The sequence below is a fragment of the Heloderma suspectum genome, chromosome 1, assembly GCF_057233095.1.
Source record: "Heloderma suspectum isolate Gila_16-S chromosome 1, 16-S_ref, whole genome shotgun sequence".
NCBI classification, from domain to species: domain Eukaryota; kingdom Metazoa; phylum Chordata; class Lepidosauria; order Squamata; family Helodermatidae; genus Heloderma; species Heloderma suspectum.
The window spans coordinates 73,386,466-73,402,361 of record NC_139458.1 but is presented as its reverse complement, the minus strand read 5'-3'; the positions used below and the strand labels follow the sequence as shown (position 1 = coordinate 73,402,361).

General features: G+C 40.5%; 1 protein-coding gene across 8 annotated transcripts in view; it reads left to right on the top strand.

Moving 5' to 3' along the window:
- The window catches only part of UBR1 (ubiquitin protein ligase E3 component n-recognin 1), a 112,894-nt gene that overhangs the window by 79,571 nt on the left and 17,427 nt on the right, over window positions 1–15,896 (top strand). For all 8 annotated transcript variants that reach the window (XR_014789637.1, XM_084847611.1, XM_084847621.1 and 5 more), the window contains 11 exons: window positions 1,441–1,646; window positions 3,009–3,102; window positions 3,750–3,902; window positions 4,673–4,770; window positions 7,145–7,238; window positions 8,176–8,324; window positions 11,219–11,274; window positions 12,610–12,706; window positions 13,104–13,171; window positions 13,543–13,690; window positions 14,706–14,793. Coding sequence is in view for 7 of the 8 variants with exons in the window: in XM_084847611.1 (XP_084703737.1) it covers window positions 1,441–1,646; window positions 3,009–3,102; window positions 3,750–3,902; window positions 4,673–4,770; window positions 7,145–7,238; window positions 8,176–8,324; window positions 11,219–11,274; window positions 12,610–12,706; window positions 13,104–13,171; window positions 13,543–13,690; window positions 14,706–14,793 (1,251 nt within the window). In the remaining variant the exon portion in view is untranslated. The remainder of the gene's footprint in view (window positions 1–1,440; window positions 1,647–3,008; window positions 3,103–3,749; window positions 3,903–4,672; window positions 4,771–7,144; window positions 7,239–8,175; window positions 8,325–11,218; window positions 11,275–12,609; window positions 12,707–13,103; window positions 13,172–13,542; window positions 13,691–14,705; window positions 14,794–15,896) is intronic.

The following is a 15,896-nucleotide window of genomic DNA, read 5'->3' as shown; positions in this document are numbered from 1 at the left end:
AATATAAACAGCCAGTCAGTGGACTGTTATTGGCTCCTGTGGAACCAGGGTATCATCGCTGATTATAGTGAACATAATGCTCTTATTCAGTGTATGGGTAAATACAGAATATTATAAACATGAAATTGAGAGCTGAAGCTATTTTCATGTTTGTTTTTGTTTTTACAAAGTATACCAGTGGAAATCATAGCATCTAGAAGAAATATTCAGTGGACTAAATACAACATTATGCAAGCAGACTTCCACTTGCACAACAGGAGTTTACTTTCCCTCATTCCCCCTGCATGTCCCCCAGATCTGTTCTGGAAGTTCACTGAACCCTCCACAGCAGATTTTGGGCACATGGGGTGGCTTCAGAGGGGAAGAGGAATTCAGTCTGTCAGAGGTGTCTGTTCTGCTGGTGGAAGGACATGAAAGGATACAACCTTATATTTGTTGCTCCCCCTATAACTCTTCCTCAGTTTTGCAGATCCAAGTCAAAGCTATAGAAGTTCTTCATGGCTTCTTATGCTTGTTCAGGAACTAGCTAGGTTTGAAACCATTCATGCCCCTCTTATTTGGAGAGCATGAATTTAAGTATCCCATTACACATTACATACTTAGGTGTATATACTGTGTATTAAGTATCCCATTACACATTACATACTCAAGTAGTAACCATGCTGAAATGTGAAGCATGGTTGTCAAGCCGGTACTTCATCAAAAGTTGTTTCTCCCACTGGGGTTGTACCTAGGGAGCGATTGGGAGCAGGCTTCTATCTTCTTCCCTCAGCACCTTGCCATAAGAGAAGTGATAGCTTTTCACATTTTGTTGGTCAAAACAAAAAATAGCTAAAAGAGGGCTGGGGGAAAGAATGGATATCTGAACAGAGAGATCTTGCATTTATTTGAACATATGATCTCCCCTGCAATATTGAGTTTAATCCCAGGTCAGGAAGGATCCAGTTCTCCTTGCAAGCAGTGGAGCAATAGCTGGATCATATGAACATGAGGCCTTCCCCCAGCATGTCTGCAGGTCCAATCCCAAGGGGAAAATGGTGGCTGAGTAGAGCCTAGGCACTTTTATATCTCAGTACATTTAAAATTATTTTCAAATATTAAATGTAAATAAATGTTCAATCATGGCGCTCAGTAAAATGTTAATAGCATTCTACAGGCTACTATACTAATCTATTTCTTTCCAGATTATTTTTGTTTAACTATTTGATAGCTGCTATGTTCAGTCTCAGCTTTGGCAGTACTTCAACTGGGGAGTAAAGCAATTTATGTATGATGTTGAAGCATATTTGATTTTGTTTAAATACAAATTTTTGTGAACTGCCCAGAGAGCTTCAGCTATTGGGCAGTATAGAAAACAAATAAATAAATAATTTTGTTGTTTGACTGAGGATATCTGTTGACTACAAATCTGCTACTTTGAATCTTTTTGTGTCTTTATAGCAGTCCGCCAATTATAGATTATACCAGAATTGCCTTGGGGCCCAGGCGAGGTCCATCTGTGACAGAAAAAGAAGTGTTGACGTGTATCCTATGTCAGGAAGAACAGGAAGTGAGGCTAGAGTGTTCTGCCATGGTTTTATCTGCCTGTGTCCAGAAATCCACAGCCTTAACCCAGCACAGGGGGAAAATGATTGAACTTTCAGGAGGTATGTATCTCCTTTCTCCAAGCTATCTGCTTGCAAATGCATTATTGCTTTAGACCTCATTTTGGAATTATATCTGTTAGATCAAGTTACAAAACTAAATTTCATGGTATGAAACAAATGTGAATGGTTTTTTAAGCCATCTCAAAGGAAAGCCACAGAGCAGAATCCAACTAGTTTCCTTCTACCAACAGAATGGGAGAAATTTTCAAATCTGGAGCTGATGGGTGGGGCATAGGGGGATATAGGGAGGAGAAGGCATAGCTGAAAATCATGCACCTGTCAGGGTGGACACTGAGCCCATAGAATCCCAGAGTAGTTCTGATTCTGAGGAAGAGCAGTCGCTCCTGGGAGAGGAGCGCACTCCTCTTTCCCAGGGCCCACAGCTGACGGAGATTCCTCCCACCAGCATTCCTAGATTAGAAAGCAGTCCAGGGAGTGACCGAGCAGAGATAGCAGACTTGGTGGATGCGCAACGTAGACGCAGAGAGCGGCGCCAGATGGAGGGTGCAGAAAGGAGGCGCAGTGCCCGGTTGGCGCGCAAACAAAGGCTGCGCCCAGAGGATCCAAGGGAAAAGGGGAGGGACTCTCCCTAGTCCTTAAGTTCAGGGGTCTGCCAGTAATTCCCTTTCAAATGGGGACCAACTGTTTCAACTTAGGGCATAGGTACTCTGCTGCTCGGATCTAGTTGCTACCTGTAGAGTTGTTAAGTTGTAAAAGAAGAATAAAGCTTTAAAAGGAATCCCTTTGTCTGTGTCTGGACTTGGCTACTGGATTAGACTGAGAGAGGCCTCCATGGAGCCCTTGACATCACCTCCCTGTTCCACTGATGGGAAGCTTCTGTCAGTGGAAAGAAGCTAGTTGGATTCTGAGAGAAATTGCAGGATATATGCCCCAGTTTCTTTAAATAATGTTTTACGTTTTATTCTCTAAAATAAACTTCGTGGCCGAAAATCCACCTTTTTCCTTGCCTCCACTATAATGAAAAATCACAAGAGAATAAAAATGATTGTTTGTCCTTTGTGTTGGGAATATAGTACAAGTGAACTTGATGCAGTTTATAATTGAAATCTTAAGACTACCAAATTGATAGCTCCTATTGCTACCATCTAATTTAAAAATCCTCCGAACACAGTAACATGAAATGTAAGAGTAAACTTGATGTACTGTATATATATGAGACTTAATACAGAAGACTCGTTTGATGGTCCACTTCTCAATTTAGGTTACGTGATAAATAAGATTGAAAAATATTTCTGGTTCCCTGACAAAATTAGATGTCTAATTTTATTAGAACAGATGTTGCAAAAGCACAGGTTCGGATTTGATGAAACCGTGTAATAATTTATCATTTTTCCTCAATAGATAAAATTGATCCTCTTTTCATGGATCCTGACTTGTCATGTGGAACTCATACTGGAAGCTGTGGTCATGTGATGCATGCTTCCTGCTGGCAGAAGTAAGCAGACACATTTAGTTATCTGCTTTATCTATAGTCAGTCCCAACCAATTTCTTCCAGGTTGCTTCAGAATATATGATTGGCCAAGCAGGTTCAAGTATCTCAGCGAAAACAACTAAAGCAGACTAGGATATGTGTATGTTTGCAGAACCACAAAGCAAAATGCAGACAAATTATCACCTAGTAATTTAGAACACACTAAAATGCACAATAAAGAATAAAACATTGCTGTTGAAACACTCAAGTATATAGGGATTTACTAAATATACAGCCTAAAGTTTGTTTCTTCCTGATTATTGCATAGAGGAAACATTTAAGAAAGATGGCTGTAGTAAGTACATTTATTTGAATGTGTTAGCTTCTTCTACTGCCTTTTGGGATGGATCAATTATACTGTATCCTAATTTTCTCACTGCACTTTTTGGGTTATCTCCCACAAAAGAAACACAGTGTTTTGCTGTGACCGGTGCAGTCCTGGCAATCATTGTCCCTCTTTTCCTCTTATGCTCAAGCATAGAATTAAAGCATAAACCACGTGTATAATGGCAAAATATTCTGGCATAGAAAAGAACGAAATGGGTATCAAAATTGTTTTTTCATGTTGTACTACAAACCTTTCTCTTGGTTGTCCATTTGAATATTGCAGATATTTTGAAGCCATTCAGCTAAACTCTCGGCAACATCATCATATTGAACAGGTTTTCGACCTAGAGAACGGAGAGTACCTCTGTCCGCTTTGCAAATCCCTGTGCAACACTGTGATACCTATTATTCCTTTGCAAACACACAAGTTAAACAGGTATGTTACCACATTCAATTTCTCCTGTGTTTCAGTCTGACAGCAGTTTTCTTGCTGCATACATGCAGAAGTATATGATTCTTTACTATTTTGTATGTGTGTTTTATACCAGTAACATGTAACAGTGCCCATTCTCAGAGCTTGTTCAACCTGTGAGGAAATATCAATTTTGGGTGGCTAGAACAAATTTCATAGGATCAATTCATATTTGAATAATAACTGCAACAAATAACTGTTTAAGGGTGCAATCTCATTGAATCTGGCCTCTGTACCTTTAAGCCTCCAAACTTGCAGGCTTACGAGTGTTCAGTGTAGAGTGGGAGGCACGTTGTGCCTCCTGCTCTTCATTTTAGCTAGACAGGTGTTTTCACCCGTCTGGCAGAGGCTTTGGGGAGGGGGGTGGAGGAGGCAGGGGATGGCTGGGGATAGCTCAGTTCCCTGCATCCCCAGTCTCCTTCCTTCCCCACCCACCAGCATGCCCCCTTTCACCCTCCTAGGAGCTCGCGTTTGTGAGCTCGTAGAAGCAGCCAGTGCAGTTCTTTCTGTGCCAGCTGTGAGGGGGAGCTCAGTTTCCGGACTCCGAGGTTGGACCTCTGTCTCTGGCCTTGGATCGAGGAATCCGAAATAGCCTGTGTCCCCCAGATGCTTTCTATAGGATTGCTCTCCCCATGGTTTATTAAGTGGGGCACACGCATCTCACAGACTGGACTCCAAGGATTAGACTTTTGGTTGTGCTTGTCAAAACTGTCATTGCCCTTTTGTATTGTCAGTGAGGATGCAGAAGTGGTGGCTCAGCTTCTGCCTTTGAGAAAATGGATAGAGATTGTTATGGCCCGGATATCTGGTTACGACAAGAAAAACATTGAAGGTTTGTATATTTTATTCAGAACTTTACATACGGGGAAAACATTTCAAGAGGCTACTACATCTTTAAACGCTTAGGGTGGTAGAGCATTATTATCTAGTTGTGTGGCTTAATTATTGATAGTTCAGTTATCCTCTAAAGCTGGGGTCAGCTAAAGCATCACAACACCCCTGGACATCTTCCTTGGTGCCTGGCAAGGTCCCCTGCCCTTCCTAATTGTTTTTATTTTATTTTATTGTAAAATTTTAAAAGTGTTGTTTACCTTGGATGGCTGGAAAGCAGCAGATCTCCAGACGCCCCGCCCTCCTCCTTTCCCTTACCCATAATACCTCTGGGCCTCATGCAGGCCCAGAGTACTCCTCAGAGGCAAGAAAGAAGGTGGGGCAGCTGCTGGCTGAAGCTTTCCTACTTTCCAGCTAGCCAAACCAGAAAGAAATAAAAGAGGGCAGGGGACTGTTTGAGGGTAAGTTTGTGGGACTGGAGAGGGTAGAGGAACCTGGGGGATGGGGTTAGAAAAGCTATTGGGGGAGGGAGAGGAGGAAGAGGGGGGCGGTTAGAAAATCCAGTGAGAGCAGAAAGCCAAAGAGGAGCAACTTGGCGGAGGTGGGGAGAGGGGATGTATTCATGTGATGGTTGAATGGGGTCTGTGGTTGTGTGTCTGTGAGTGTGTGTGGGTTTGGGGGGACATTATTTAGGGGTGATCTTCCTGTTTTGGGGAAATAAATGTGGGGGAATTAATTTTGTAAGATTTTATTTAGAGGTGATTTGGGGAAATTAGCTTGCCTTTCTGTGGTGTTTTGTTGGAGCAGAAAACTAGGATCAAAGGGAGTGTGTTTCTCTTCTAGCCTCACAAGTTTGCCTTTCTATGAAATAGAACTGTCACTTGAGGCACAGGTGAACTCAGTGGCACGGAGCACTTTTTATCAGCTTAGGCTGGTATACCAACTACGCCCTTATCTGGACAGAGATAGCCTAGCTACAGTTACCTATGCTCTGATAACTTCTCGTCTGGATTACTGCAATGAGTTGTACGTGGGGCTGCCTTTGAAAACGGTCTGGAAACTTCAGCTGGTCCAAAATAGGGCAGCAAGATTGTTAACAGGGACTGGCCAGTGAGCTCATATTACACCAGTACTTTTTCAGCTGCACTGGCTGCCAGTCCATTTCCGGGCCCGATTCAAAGTGCTGGTATTAACATTTAAAGCCCTTAACGGCTTGGGGCCAGGGTATCTGAAGGATCGCCTCCTCCCATATCTGACTGTCTGGACCTTAAGATCATCCTCAGCGGCCCTTCTCCGTGAACCCCTGCCAAAGGAAGTGAGGCAGGTGACTACTAGGAGGAGGGCTTTTTCTGCTGTGGCACCCCGGCTGTGGAACGAGCTCCCTAGTGAGGTTCGCCTGGCACCTACACTGTATTCCTTTCGGCGCCAGGTGAAGACCTTTTTATTTTCCCAGGCATTTTAGCATTTTAGCTTTCTAGATTTTTAGCTTTGCTGTTTTAAATCTGCATTTTAAATTTCTGCACTGCTGCTAGGTTTTATTGTGGTTGTATTGTTATATTGTGGTTTTAATGTTCTATATATTTTAAATTGTTTTATTGTGTGCCATTTGGTTTTAATTTTTGTTAACCACCCAGAGAGCTTCGGTTATTGGGTGGTATAGAAATGAAATGAATGAATGAATGAATGAATGAATAAATAAATAAATAAATAAATAAAATAGGTGTTTTGTTGCTGGAGTAAATTCTGTAGTCCTTCTGTGATGATGCCCAAAATACTTTATAAAAAATCCAAATATACCTACAGGCCAAAAAAGGTTGGAGACCCCTGTTCTAAAGTCATGCCTCCCAAAGTGGAACTTAGGCCCCCCTAAGGGAGTGTGAAGAGACCCAAAAGGAGGTAGCCCTCCCATACAGATTGAATGGGTTATGCTCCGTTTCTTGTGCTTCTTTATGGTAGTGAAGTCTAGTGCAGACTTTCTCTTTTTTATTTTTCATTATCTGTTCCTTTGGATACATACTTATGTAGTCAGTTAAGATATTGGTCTCATTTGTCTTATGTTAGGTTGATTTCCCCTTAATATGTTATGCTAAATGGGCATGCGTTAGAATGGCTTTGTGGTTTTTTCTGCACTTAAAGTTCACAAACGTAGTGTGAACATTGCTGGCCAAAGATCAATGTGTATGCATATTGATCTAATCAGCTGCACATTGCATTTGATCCCTAACTGGCCAGAATAAGTTGCTACATAGGAATTATTACAGCCAAAACTGTGTGATGATTGCATGTTCTAAATTATTTTATTGTAAAACAAATAATTGTACTTCAGTTAGCTGAAGTACATCAAATTGACTTATGAATTTCTTTTTTAAATTAAGAAACAAAACAAATTGCTCCATCTCTACTTGATAAAGAAATGGAAGATGCCTCATCTGATTTCCATTCTATTCTTAGCTTTGGAGTTCAACCTTTGTAAGTGTTGAGAGTCATTTTTCTAATTCCATTAGATGAATTTGGAAGGTATACAGTAAGCCATAATGTGCAGGTACTATTCTGCCCATTTGTTTTGTAAGAAACTAGCCTGCTCCCTGGAGATAAGGGAAGAGGGGCGGAGACAGGGGACAAACTCACAGGATGGATTTGGACCCCTTGCAGGCCATATCAGAGGTTCCCTATGCCTGCTCTACATAGTGTTTGCCAATATTTCCAAGATGAAGGAAATTATTCTAGAACATGGGAACCCATTTCCTGGGAAGTCACATGAAATTGTCAGTCTTATAAAGACAATGATGCCAGAAAATATCCAATCGATCCTTAAGATTGCTGTACTGTTTTTGTGCATCCCCCTCCCTTCTTCCTCCCCTCCCTTCTTCCCCCCCTCCCTTCTTTTTCTTTTATATTCCTCAATAAAAGTAAAGTTTTGTTGGAGTTAATGTTGCCTCTTGCATGAAGCTTTAATCGAACACATTTCTGCATTAGTGTTGTAAAATTCCCAGGATTTCCTGCTAATATGCATAGGCTTCTAAATGTTATGGATTGTGACACTAAGCAACAAAGCACACACAAGGAAAATGCACAAGTGTGTTGTAGTGGTGCGCATTATATGAATTACAATCATATAGTACTGTGCAGTCGGTCCATCCCCCCCCTCGAAAATACCTGTGGATGTCTATGAAACATAAACCTTAGAGTGAGCTACTACAGCAATCAGCAATTGCATGTGGCTGAAACACTCTTGGGATTTTAAGCCTATTACCAAGGATTGCTGATTCATAATGACAATTCATAATTTGCCTCTTCTGGAAAAAAGGTAAATATGACTGTGCAGATATTCTCATAATCTATCACTTGAACTTTTCTCTGTCACTGGTTCACAATATGAGGTTCTCCTGGCTCCCTCCCTCTACAGAGTGAAGTATTCTGATAGTATCAAGGAGATGGTGGTTCTGTTTGCCACTGCAATTTACAGAATTGGATTAAAAGTTGCTCCCAATGAAAATGATCCGCGCATTCCTACGATGACTTGGAGTACATGTGCTTTTACTATCCAGTGTTTAGGTAAGCCAAAAGTAGAATTTCTTAAACAATTTGAAGTTTAGCTTGTATTACAATAGACTCCACCTGAAATTGATAGAACTTTACATTTGAAAATATAGGAAAGCTACTAAAATTTGGAAAGCTAAAATGTAATTTCTGAAATATTAGTATAGGGCACAGTACTAGAAAAAATGGACATATACAGGACAACAATTGGAAAATTACAGCCCATATTATTGGTCTATTCCAGTTAAAACGTACAGTAAAACGCCTTGCTCTAATTTCAGGGAGTAATGGTTTCCGAGACCTGTTTCTTGTACTAGCTTGCCTAATAATGTGGGTATATAACACTTGCAAAAGTCTTCAAAAACCTGTTTCAGTGGAGAATCTGTTAGTAGGCTTAGTCCCCACAGATAGCAAAATGGTGCACAATCTTAAATGTTCTTTGCTGTAGACCTGGTGTGAGAACTGTGTTCACACTTGAAAGAAAAAATACCTTGGTTCACACATAACAACAACCCATGGGTTGTTTAAACCATGATTTGTTGGGGCCACATGGGAATGAGCAAGCGTGCTACCTCCCACCCACTCACTTGCCACTTCCGCTTTGCATTTGGTTTCTCAAACAACCCAGGCACCTACAGGCACCCCATTCTTGAGTTGCTTGATGCAGCATCTGAACCCAGAACTCTGGGTTGTTTGTTCTTCAACAACCCAGTGTTCTGGGTTCAGACATTGCATCAAACAACCCTGGAGCAGAGGTGTTCCTGGATTGTTTGCTAAACCGGATGCAAAGTGGAAGTGGCATGCGGCGGGGGACAGTTCTCTCACGCCTGCACAGCCCCGACAATTCATGAGTTAAATAACCCATGAATTTCTATTACATGTGAAAAAGGGCAATGTTGTTTGTGTGTTCTCTGAAACAGTGATGATGTAAAAATTAGACCACATAAGGCTCTGCTTCAGTTTGCCAATTCAATTTTCCTAGATCTTTTTTATAAATACATTTTTATTAATAAATATAGATGGTACAAATTTATCTAGATCTTTAAAACAAAAAATATATAACTGGTTAAGCAAACAAGCAAACACATAACATATAAACACATAGACAGATGTTGTTGCCACCAAATATGCCAGGAGAATAAAAATCCATCTCCAAAAACCAACAAACCTTGAGACAGGGGAAGCACATGAAGATAAAGAGTCTTACTGTCCATATCTTATAGAGCTGAGTAGACCTGTCCATACGTTGCCATGAGTCACCGGAGCAGACCAAAATCCATTACCTTCTCGATCAATAAAATTAATTAATGACAACTGTGTACATTCAAATGTGTCGATGTCTGATTGATCTCTTGGGTACCTAGCTTGCTGAATCATTTCCTCCAAAAATGCCAAGTTCCACATTCTCCTATACCAGTCACTCAGATTAGGAAGCCTGTCACGTTTCCAGGTTTTAGCAAAATCTTGTCTAGCAGCCAGCAAAAGAAATGAGATTAAATCTTTTTGCAAATAATTAGTATTAAATTCATTCTATAGATTAAGAAAGGCAAGATCTGGGTCAAGGCTAATTGATTGATTGGTAATTTTGTTAATTTCATGTTCAGTCTCGCCCCAAAAGAGTTGAGCAAATGGGCAAGTCCACCAGTGCTAATGATATGTGCCAAAGACTCCACACTTCCTCCAACATAATGGAGATTTACTTTTATTTATTCTTGAGAGCTTCACTGGAGTGAGATGCCATCTATAAATCACCTTGATTGAGCTCTCACTACTATGTGCTGAAATTGATTTCAATGGGTGAGCAGACAAATTTTTTTGTCAGTTTTTGTCATTTATTCCGTATCTCAGATCTTGCTCCCTGGCTGTCTTTAAACCTCCCATGTTATAGTTAGCAATATCAAGAAGGCATTTATAAACTATTCCTTTAGAACCCAGAGTATAGTTAACTAAATACTTTTCAAATTGTGTAAGTGGCCTTGTAGTCTGCTGCTTGTCTGATGGTACGTTTAGAAAGCGAAGTATTTGGTGGATTTGAAACCACAAATTAGGTGTATTCGGAATTCCATCTTTAATATTTGTTGTCCTGTTAAACATTTGCCCTTTGGGAAGAAATCCAGCATCTTGTGTAAACCACAATAAGCCTTCCCAACCAGCAAATTGTGCTCTTTTATCGGGATAAAAGAACAAGGGATGGATTAAAAATGGTATAAGAGGAGAGATTTGGGGCATTTATTCCAAATTTATAGGATAAATTTCAAAGAAGGGTTATTTAATGTGGCTATATTTCTATTAATATTCGACAAAAAAAAACCTTGAAGTTATCTCCAGGATGTTCTGTTTCCACTCAGGCTACATCAGAATCTTTATATAATATTGAAAAGAGCTGGCGTAATTGAAATGCATCAGGATATTTAATAATATTGGGAACACCAAGACCACCCAGGGCAGGCTGTTGATATCTAATATTTTTTGCAATTCTTGGCTTTTTTCCTTCGCAGATATATGAATTAAAAAAAATTGCCATTTAAGGAGATATTTCTGTGGTAATTTAATCAGTAATCTTTGAAATAAAAAAGCTATTTTAGGAAGGGCAGTCATTTGCTGGCTGGGAAGGCAGTGCTTAAGGTATCCTAATAAGTTCACAGCCAAGGTGAGATTTGGATGAGGAACATCCCGGATTACACTTAGGCCCTGTGCTGCACTAGCCCTTGCATGGTAATGTGCTGGTTTGGTGTACACAGTCTGAAGATTAATTGAATAACAGACATTTCCTGAATATATTTTGTGAAAATATTAGAATGACATAAAGGTCTAGTTCATGAACTTCTATGGAAATTGAAATGCAAACAATTCTTACTACTTTTGGAGTATATGACTCACAACAAACTTTCTTTGCTTTCTTTTCAAAGAAAACCTTCTAGAAGATGAGGGCAAGCCTTTATTTGGTTCTCTGCAAAACAGACAGGTATGAATGATTTAAAAAGATGTTGATATAGACAATCATCATAGTAATACCAAATATATTAGCAGTTCCCTAAGAGAGTCTCTGGAGGAGATCCTCTTAATGGCTGTTTTCCGTGTTATGTTACATACATGTGTTCCTGAAAAGTTATCATCTGTATCTGAAAAATGGAGCGATTAATATATGTAATACAATAAACTTGGAGGCAAGTGTATGGGCTGTGACACTCTGAAAGTCACTCAGAAATGTACACAGCTGGCTAAGGAACGGTATCTTTTGATAAGTGCTGAAGATGAAGTGCAAAGGATGGCTTTCTTCATCATGATCTGTACATCTCCAGTCATCACTAGCTGGAAGTAAGCTCACAGAGTGCTAGTCTAGGTGGAACCGTGAACATGGCACTTCTTCCTTTTTGTAAATGCATGTATTTCACCAAGTTATTACCTATTCTCACTAGACATTTCTAGATACTTGAGATAGTTAAGCAGAGGCTGAAAAGCCATCTGTTAGGGATGCTATAGTTGCAATCCTGTATTGTAGATCCCGCACAGGAACATAAGGTGCTGCCTTATACTGAGTCAGACCATTGAGCCATCTAGCCCAGTACTGTTGACACTGGCTAGCAGCGGCTCTCCAGGGTTTCAGGGAGGAATTTTTCCAGCCTTCCTTGGAGATGCCAGGATTGAACCTGGGACCTTGTGCATGCAAAGCATGTGCTCCACCACTGAGCCACGGTATCTAGCTGGAGGTTTAGACTAGATGACTTCCAAGTCATCTTCAGATTCTAAAATGCTATGATTCTATGTGAAAGTGATGTGTGGTGGTCTTGTCTGTTTAATGAGTATGTGTGTATTTTCTACTTGGATAATATAAAACAAAAAAAAATGTATAGGTTTCAATCCAGAGCTGAGTAATGGCTTCATGTGCTTAGCAAGCCTTTGGACTTCAAGCATCTCAATCAGAAATTACCACCACAAGACAAATAGTTTTGAAATGGGGTATGTGCTATTCCAGGTGGAAATGGAAAAATCCAACCATGCAAGCATTGGACATTTTTAAGTAGTTCTTAAGATTGTGGCCTGCATGTTTATTTTCTCAGGGGGCATTTGATTTTTTTTTTTTTCATTTGTAGGCTTGCAGTTAAGGAGGAGTTAGCAGTCCAAGTGCCATCCTCTTCAGTTATATATTTTTTTTCCCTTAGTTGCTGCCTCTTTGTAGCCTAGAGTGCCATCTCCAGCCACTAGAAGGCAGGGGTGTTTTTGTGCGGGGGAGGGAGGAGGTTAGGCAAGTATAACCCTCTTAATTAAATCTTTCTCCTACTTTTCCTTGCACTTCTAGCACAGTGGTCTTAAAGCTGTTGTGCAGTTTGCAGCTGCTCAGAGGACTACACTACCACAAAGCCTAATCCAGCAACACCTTGTACGTCTCCTAGGAGGTAATACGTTTTTTCCATTACAGATTTTGGAAAGGATTTAAATATGTTCTTGCAAATGTCCCTTTCCTGACATAGTTACATAATTCAGATAAGAGGCAAAGGATTTAATGTGTGTGAGGGGGAGGGAGGAGGGCCGTTGTCTTTTATCCAGGGGGCTTGGAGAAACAAGGGTTGACAAGCATGTCGAGGGGAAGGAATCTTACGTTCATTGAAGGCACAATCCTATGCATGTTTAGGCAAATAAAAAGTCCTTCAACTGGCTAGCAGCCAGTTGTAGGCCTTTTTTCTGTTTAAACATGCATAGGATTGCATCCGAATAATTCAAACACTTCCTTCTCAATCTATTGCAGTTTTACAATCAAAATATCTAAAAAAATATTGTGTTTTGCTCTTGTAGTTCTTCTGCCCAGTTTAAAAGTGGAAGATACGCCATCACTTCTAGATGTAGATCTGTTCCATGTTTTGGTAAGTGTGTAGGCTTCTTTTGATACTGCTGCTCTTAAGTTTTGAGGCTAACTATGTGCACATACTAGTCTCAGGACTTGTCTAGTCTGTAGTCATGTTTGTAACAGTTTCAGTTGTTAGTGCATTATGGGGAGTATGTTGAGACTGCCTTTGACTTATTTTGGGCTTGACTTATATTTCTTCTTAAAACCTAAATTTTTCACAATAATTTAACTGAAAACGTGGCATCATATCCAACAGGTTTTCCCTGTTGTAAGGAATTCACAAAGCCTATATCTGTACATCCTGTTTTCAGTCCTTTTTATTGGTTGTAGAACTGCTTTTAATGTGTTATGAATGCCAATATTATGAGTTTCCTATTTCCTCTGCAGGTTGGTGCCGTATTATCATTTTCATCTTTGTACTGGGAGGATACTGTAGACTTACAACCTTCATCTATTAGTTCGGCCTGTAACCATCTCTACCTCTTCCATTTGGTCACTATGGCACATGTAACACAAATTATTCTCACAACAACAGGTAAGGTACCTTTTGGGTTTAGTGTTTTCTAGATAATATGATAAACCACTTTTAGGTGATTTGGCAGGAGGTTTTGATGCCTTCCAGTTGTCAAAAATAGCTCCATATATTTGTAAAGTGGGGTTTATGTGCTGACATTCCAGGACTCTTAGTGGGGGAAAGGGCAAGCTAGGAGACATAAAGTAGAGTTCCTTTCCCTTGCACAAGAGGTATCACATTGAACCCTTCCTTCCCCCAATACCACAATCCTGCCATTGGTTGAGCATGCACACTTCTCTCATATCCCTGGCAGCAGTGGCTGCTAGCCCTGCAGGGGATGTTCCCAGCTGCATGGGGCCATAATTTCATTTGTATCCTGCCTTCCTTTCATGATGGAGCTGGAGGCATCATACCTAGGTTTCCTGGGAAGCCTCTCATCCAGGCTAGAGCGAGGAGTGGCAGGTCATTTTAACTCTTGACACTTCCTTTCTGCAGCTGCAGGGAGTCTGATAAAGTTGTAGATAAAGTGCTTGAATAAAGGGCCAGTATGAAAGCTGGTTAGTCTACCTATCTTTATCAGGCCTTTGTCAGGGCTTCATCCCAGGGCTGAATCGGAGGGTGGTAAGCATATGGTTTCAACAAGATCAACCTATGTCTATGCCACTGCCTCTGGATGTTTCATTCTAGTTATCAGCATCAGGACATCTGCCTCAACAATATTATCAAGGTGGTAGTGAGAAGAATCTGTCTTCCTTTTTTCTCCATGAATGTCTTCTGGGCTTAAGGCTACATTTACCCCCGCCCAGCATCATAGGGGTCAGGCAAATTATAGTCAACTTCTGTGTTCATCCTGAATGTAGAAGTGGTTTGGGCATTCTTCTGTGTGCACTGATAGCACTATATAAAATTGTAAAAAACAGAAAAGGAGCAGATCTTTATAAAAGTCAAAGTACATGAAAAATAGTGAATGCTATTGGGTAAACTATTTTTTACCTTACAAAATCATTTATTTTTGTTTTGATGCATTTTTGCACAGAGTATCCTTCTGCTCAGATACAGAGTGAAAGCGAGGAGGCACATGCTGCTGACTCTTTTTGTAAAGAGGTTCGCAGCTACACACGTGGGTAAGTAGCTTCTCTGCAACATGCCTTGATGGATAAGGAATGTATAATACTGATGATTCACAGTCGCCAAGAGAGAGTGGGGGAAAGCTTGATAGCAAAATCTGGGTCTGGCAAAATTGCAATACTATACAGCAAATTCCTGTTGCAGTTTTTGCCTCTACTTTTTTATGACCTTTAAGCTCATAAATATTGCCTGTGCAGTGATTTACACTGCAATCCTATGTGTCTGCTCAGGAGTAAGCTCCATTGAGTTCAGTGAGATTTACTTTTAGGTAGGCATGTATAGGATTGCAGCCTTAATCTGTTAGAAACAATTATTTCTTAATGGCCACAAATGCCATGTTGTGAAGGCAGCTTCCAAAAGAAACACATCAAGAAAGCACTGCTTCATGGCTTGGATCCGCTGTTCTGGATTCCCATTGCTAATTTGGGCATGAAACCTATTTCCCAAAAGCAATCTAGGCAGTCTCTTGCATAAAATGTGAGTGTAGAACTCTTATCAAATGAGGTAATTTATTATAAAGAAGAAGCAGAAAGATGTAGGATAAAACAATGGGAAAATAATAGAATGCTTAGCAATGAAGAAAGGCATCTACCTAAGACAGAATTACCAAATAGGGTGCATCTTTACAAATTCTAAAAGTATTAGGCCATTTTAAAAGGTTCCAGATTGCACTGACCACATGGTCCCTAGATTCTCCAGATCCTGGTGCAATCCAGCTGTCTCTATGCAGATATGAGGTAGAAACCAGCACATTTAGAACACTGGGCTAGGAGGATCTGGGTTCAAATCCTCACTTTACATGAAGCTCACAGGGTGACAGGCCAGTCTCTCTCTCTCTCTCTCTCTCTCTCTCACACACACACACACACACACACACACACACACACACAGCGCCTTACAGGGTTATTGTGAAGACAAAATGAAGAGGGGGGAACCATGTATATGAGGTGTAGGTAATTTGGTGCCCATAGGCAGCAGTGCACTCCTAGACACCTTTCTTGATATCCACTAAGATGCCCTACCCTTCCCACTTTTTTTTTTCATGACATTTTTAATTTATTTTTAAACACATATTCTTACCAGAAGCTGGGACCACTTC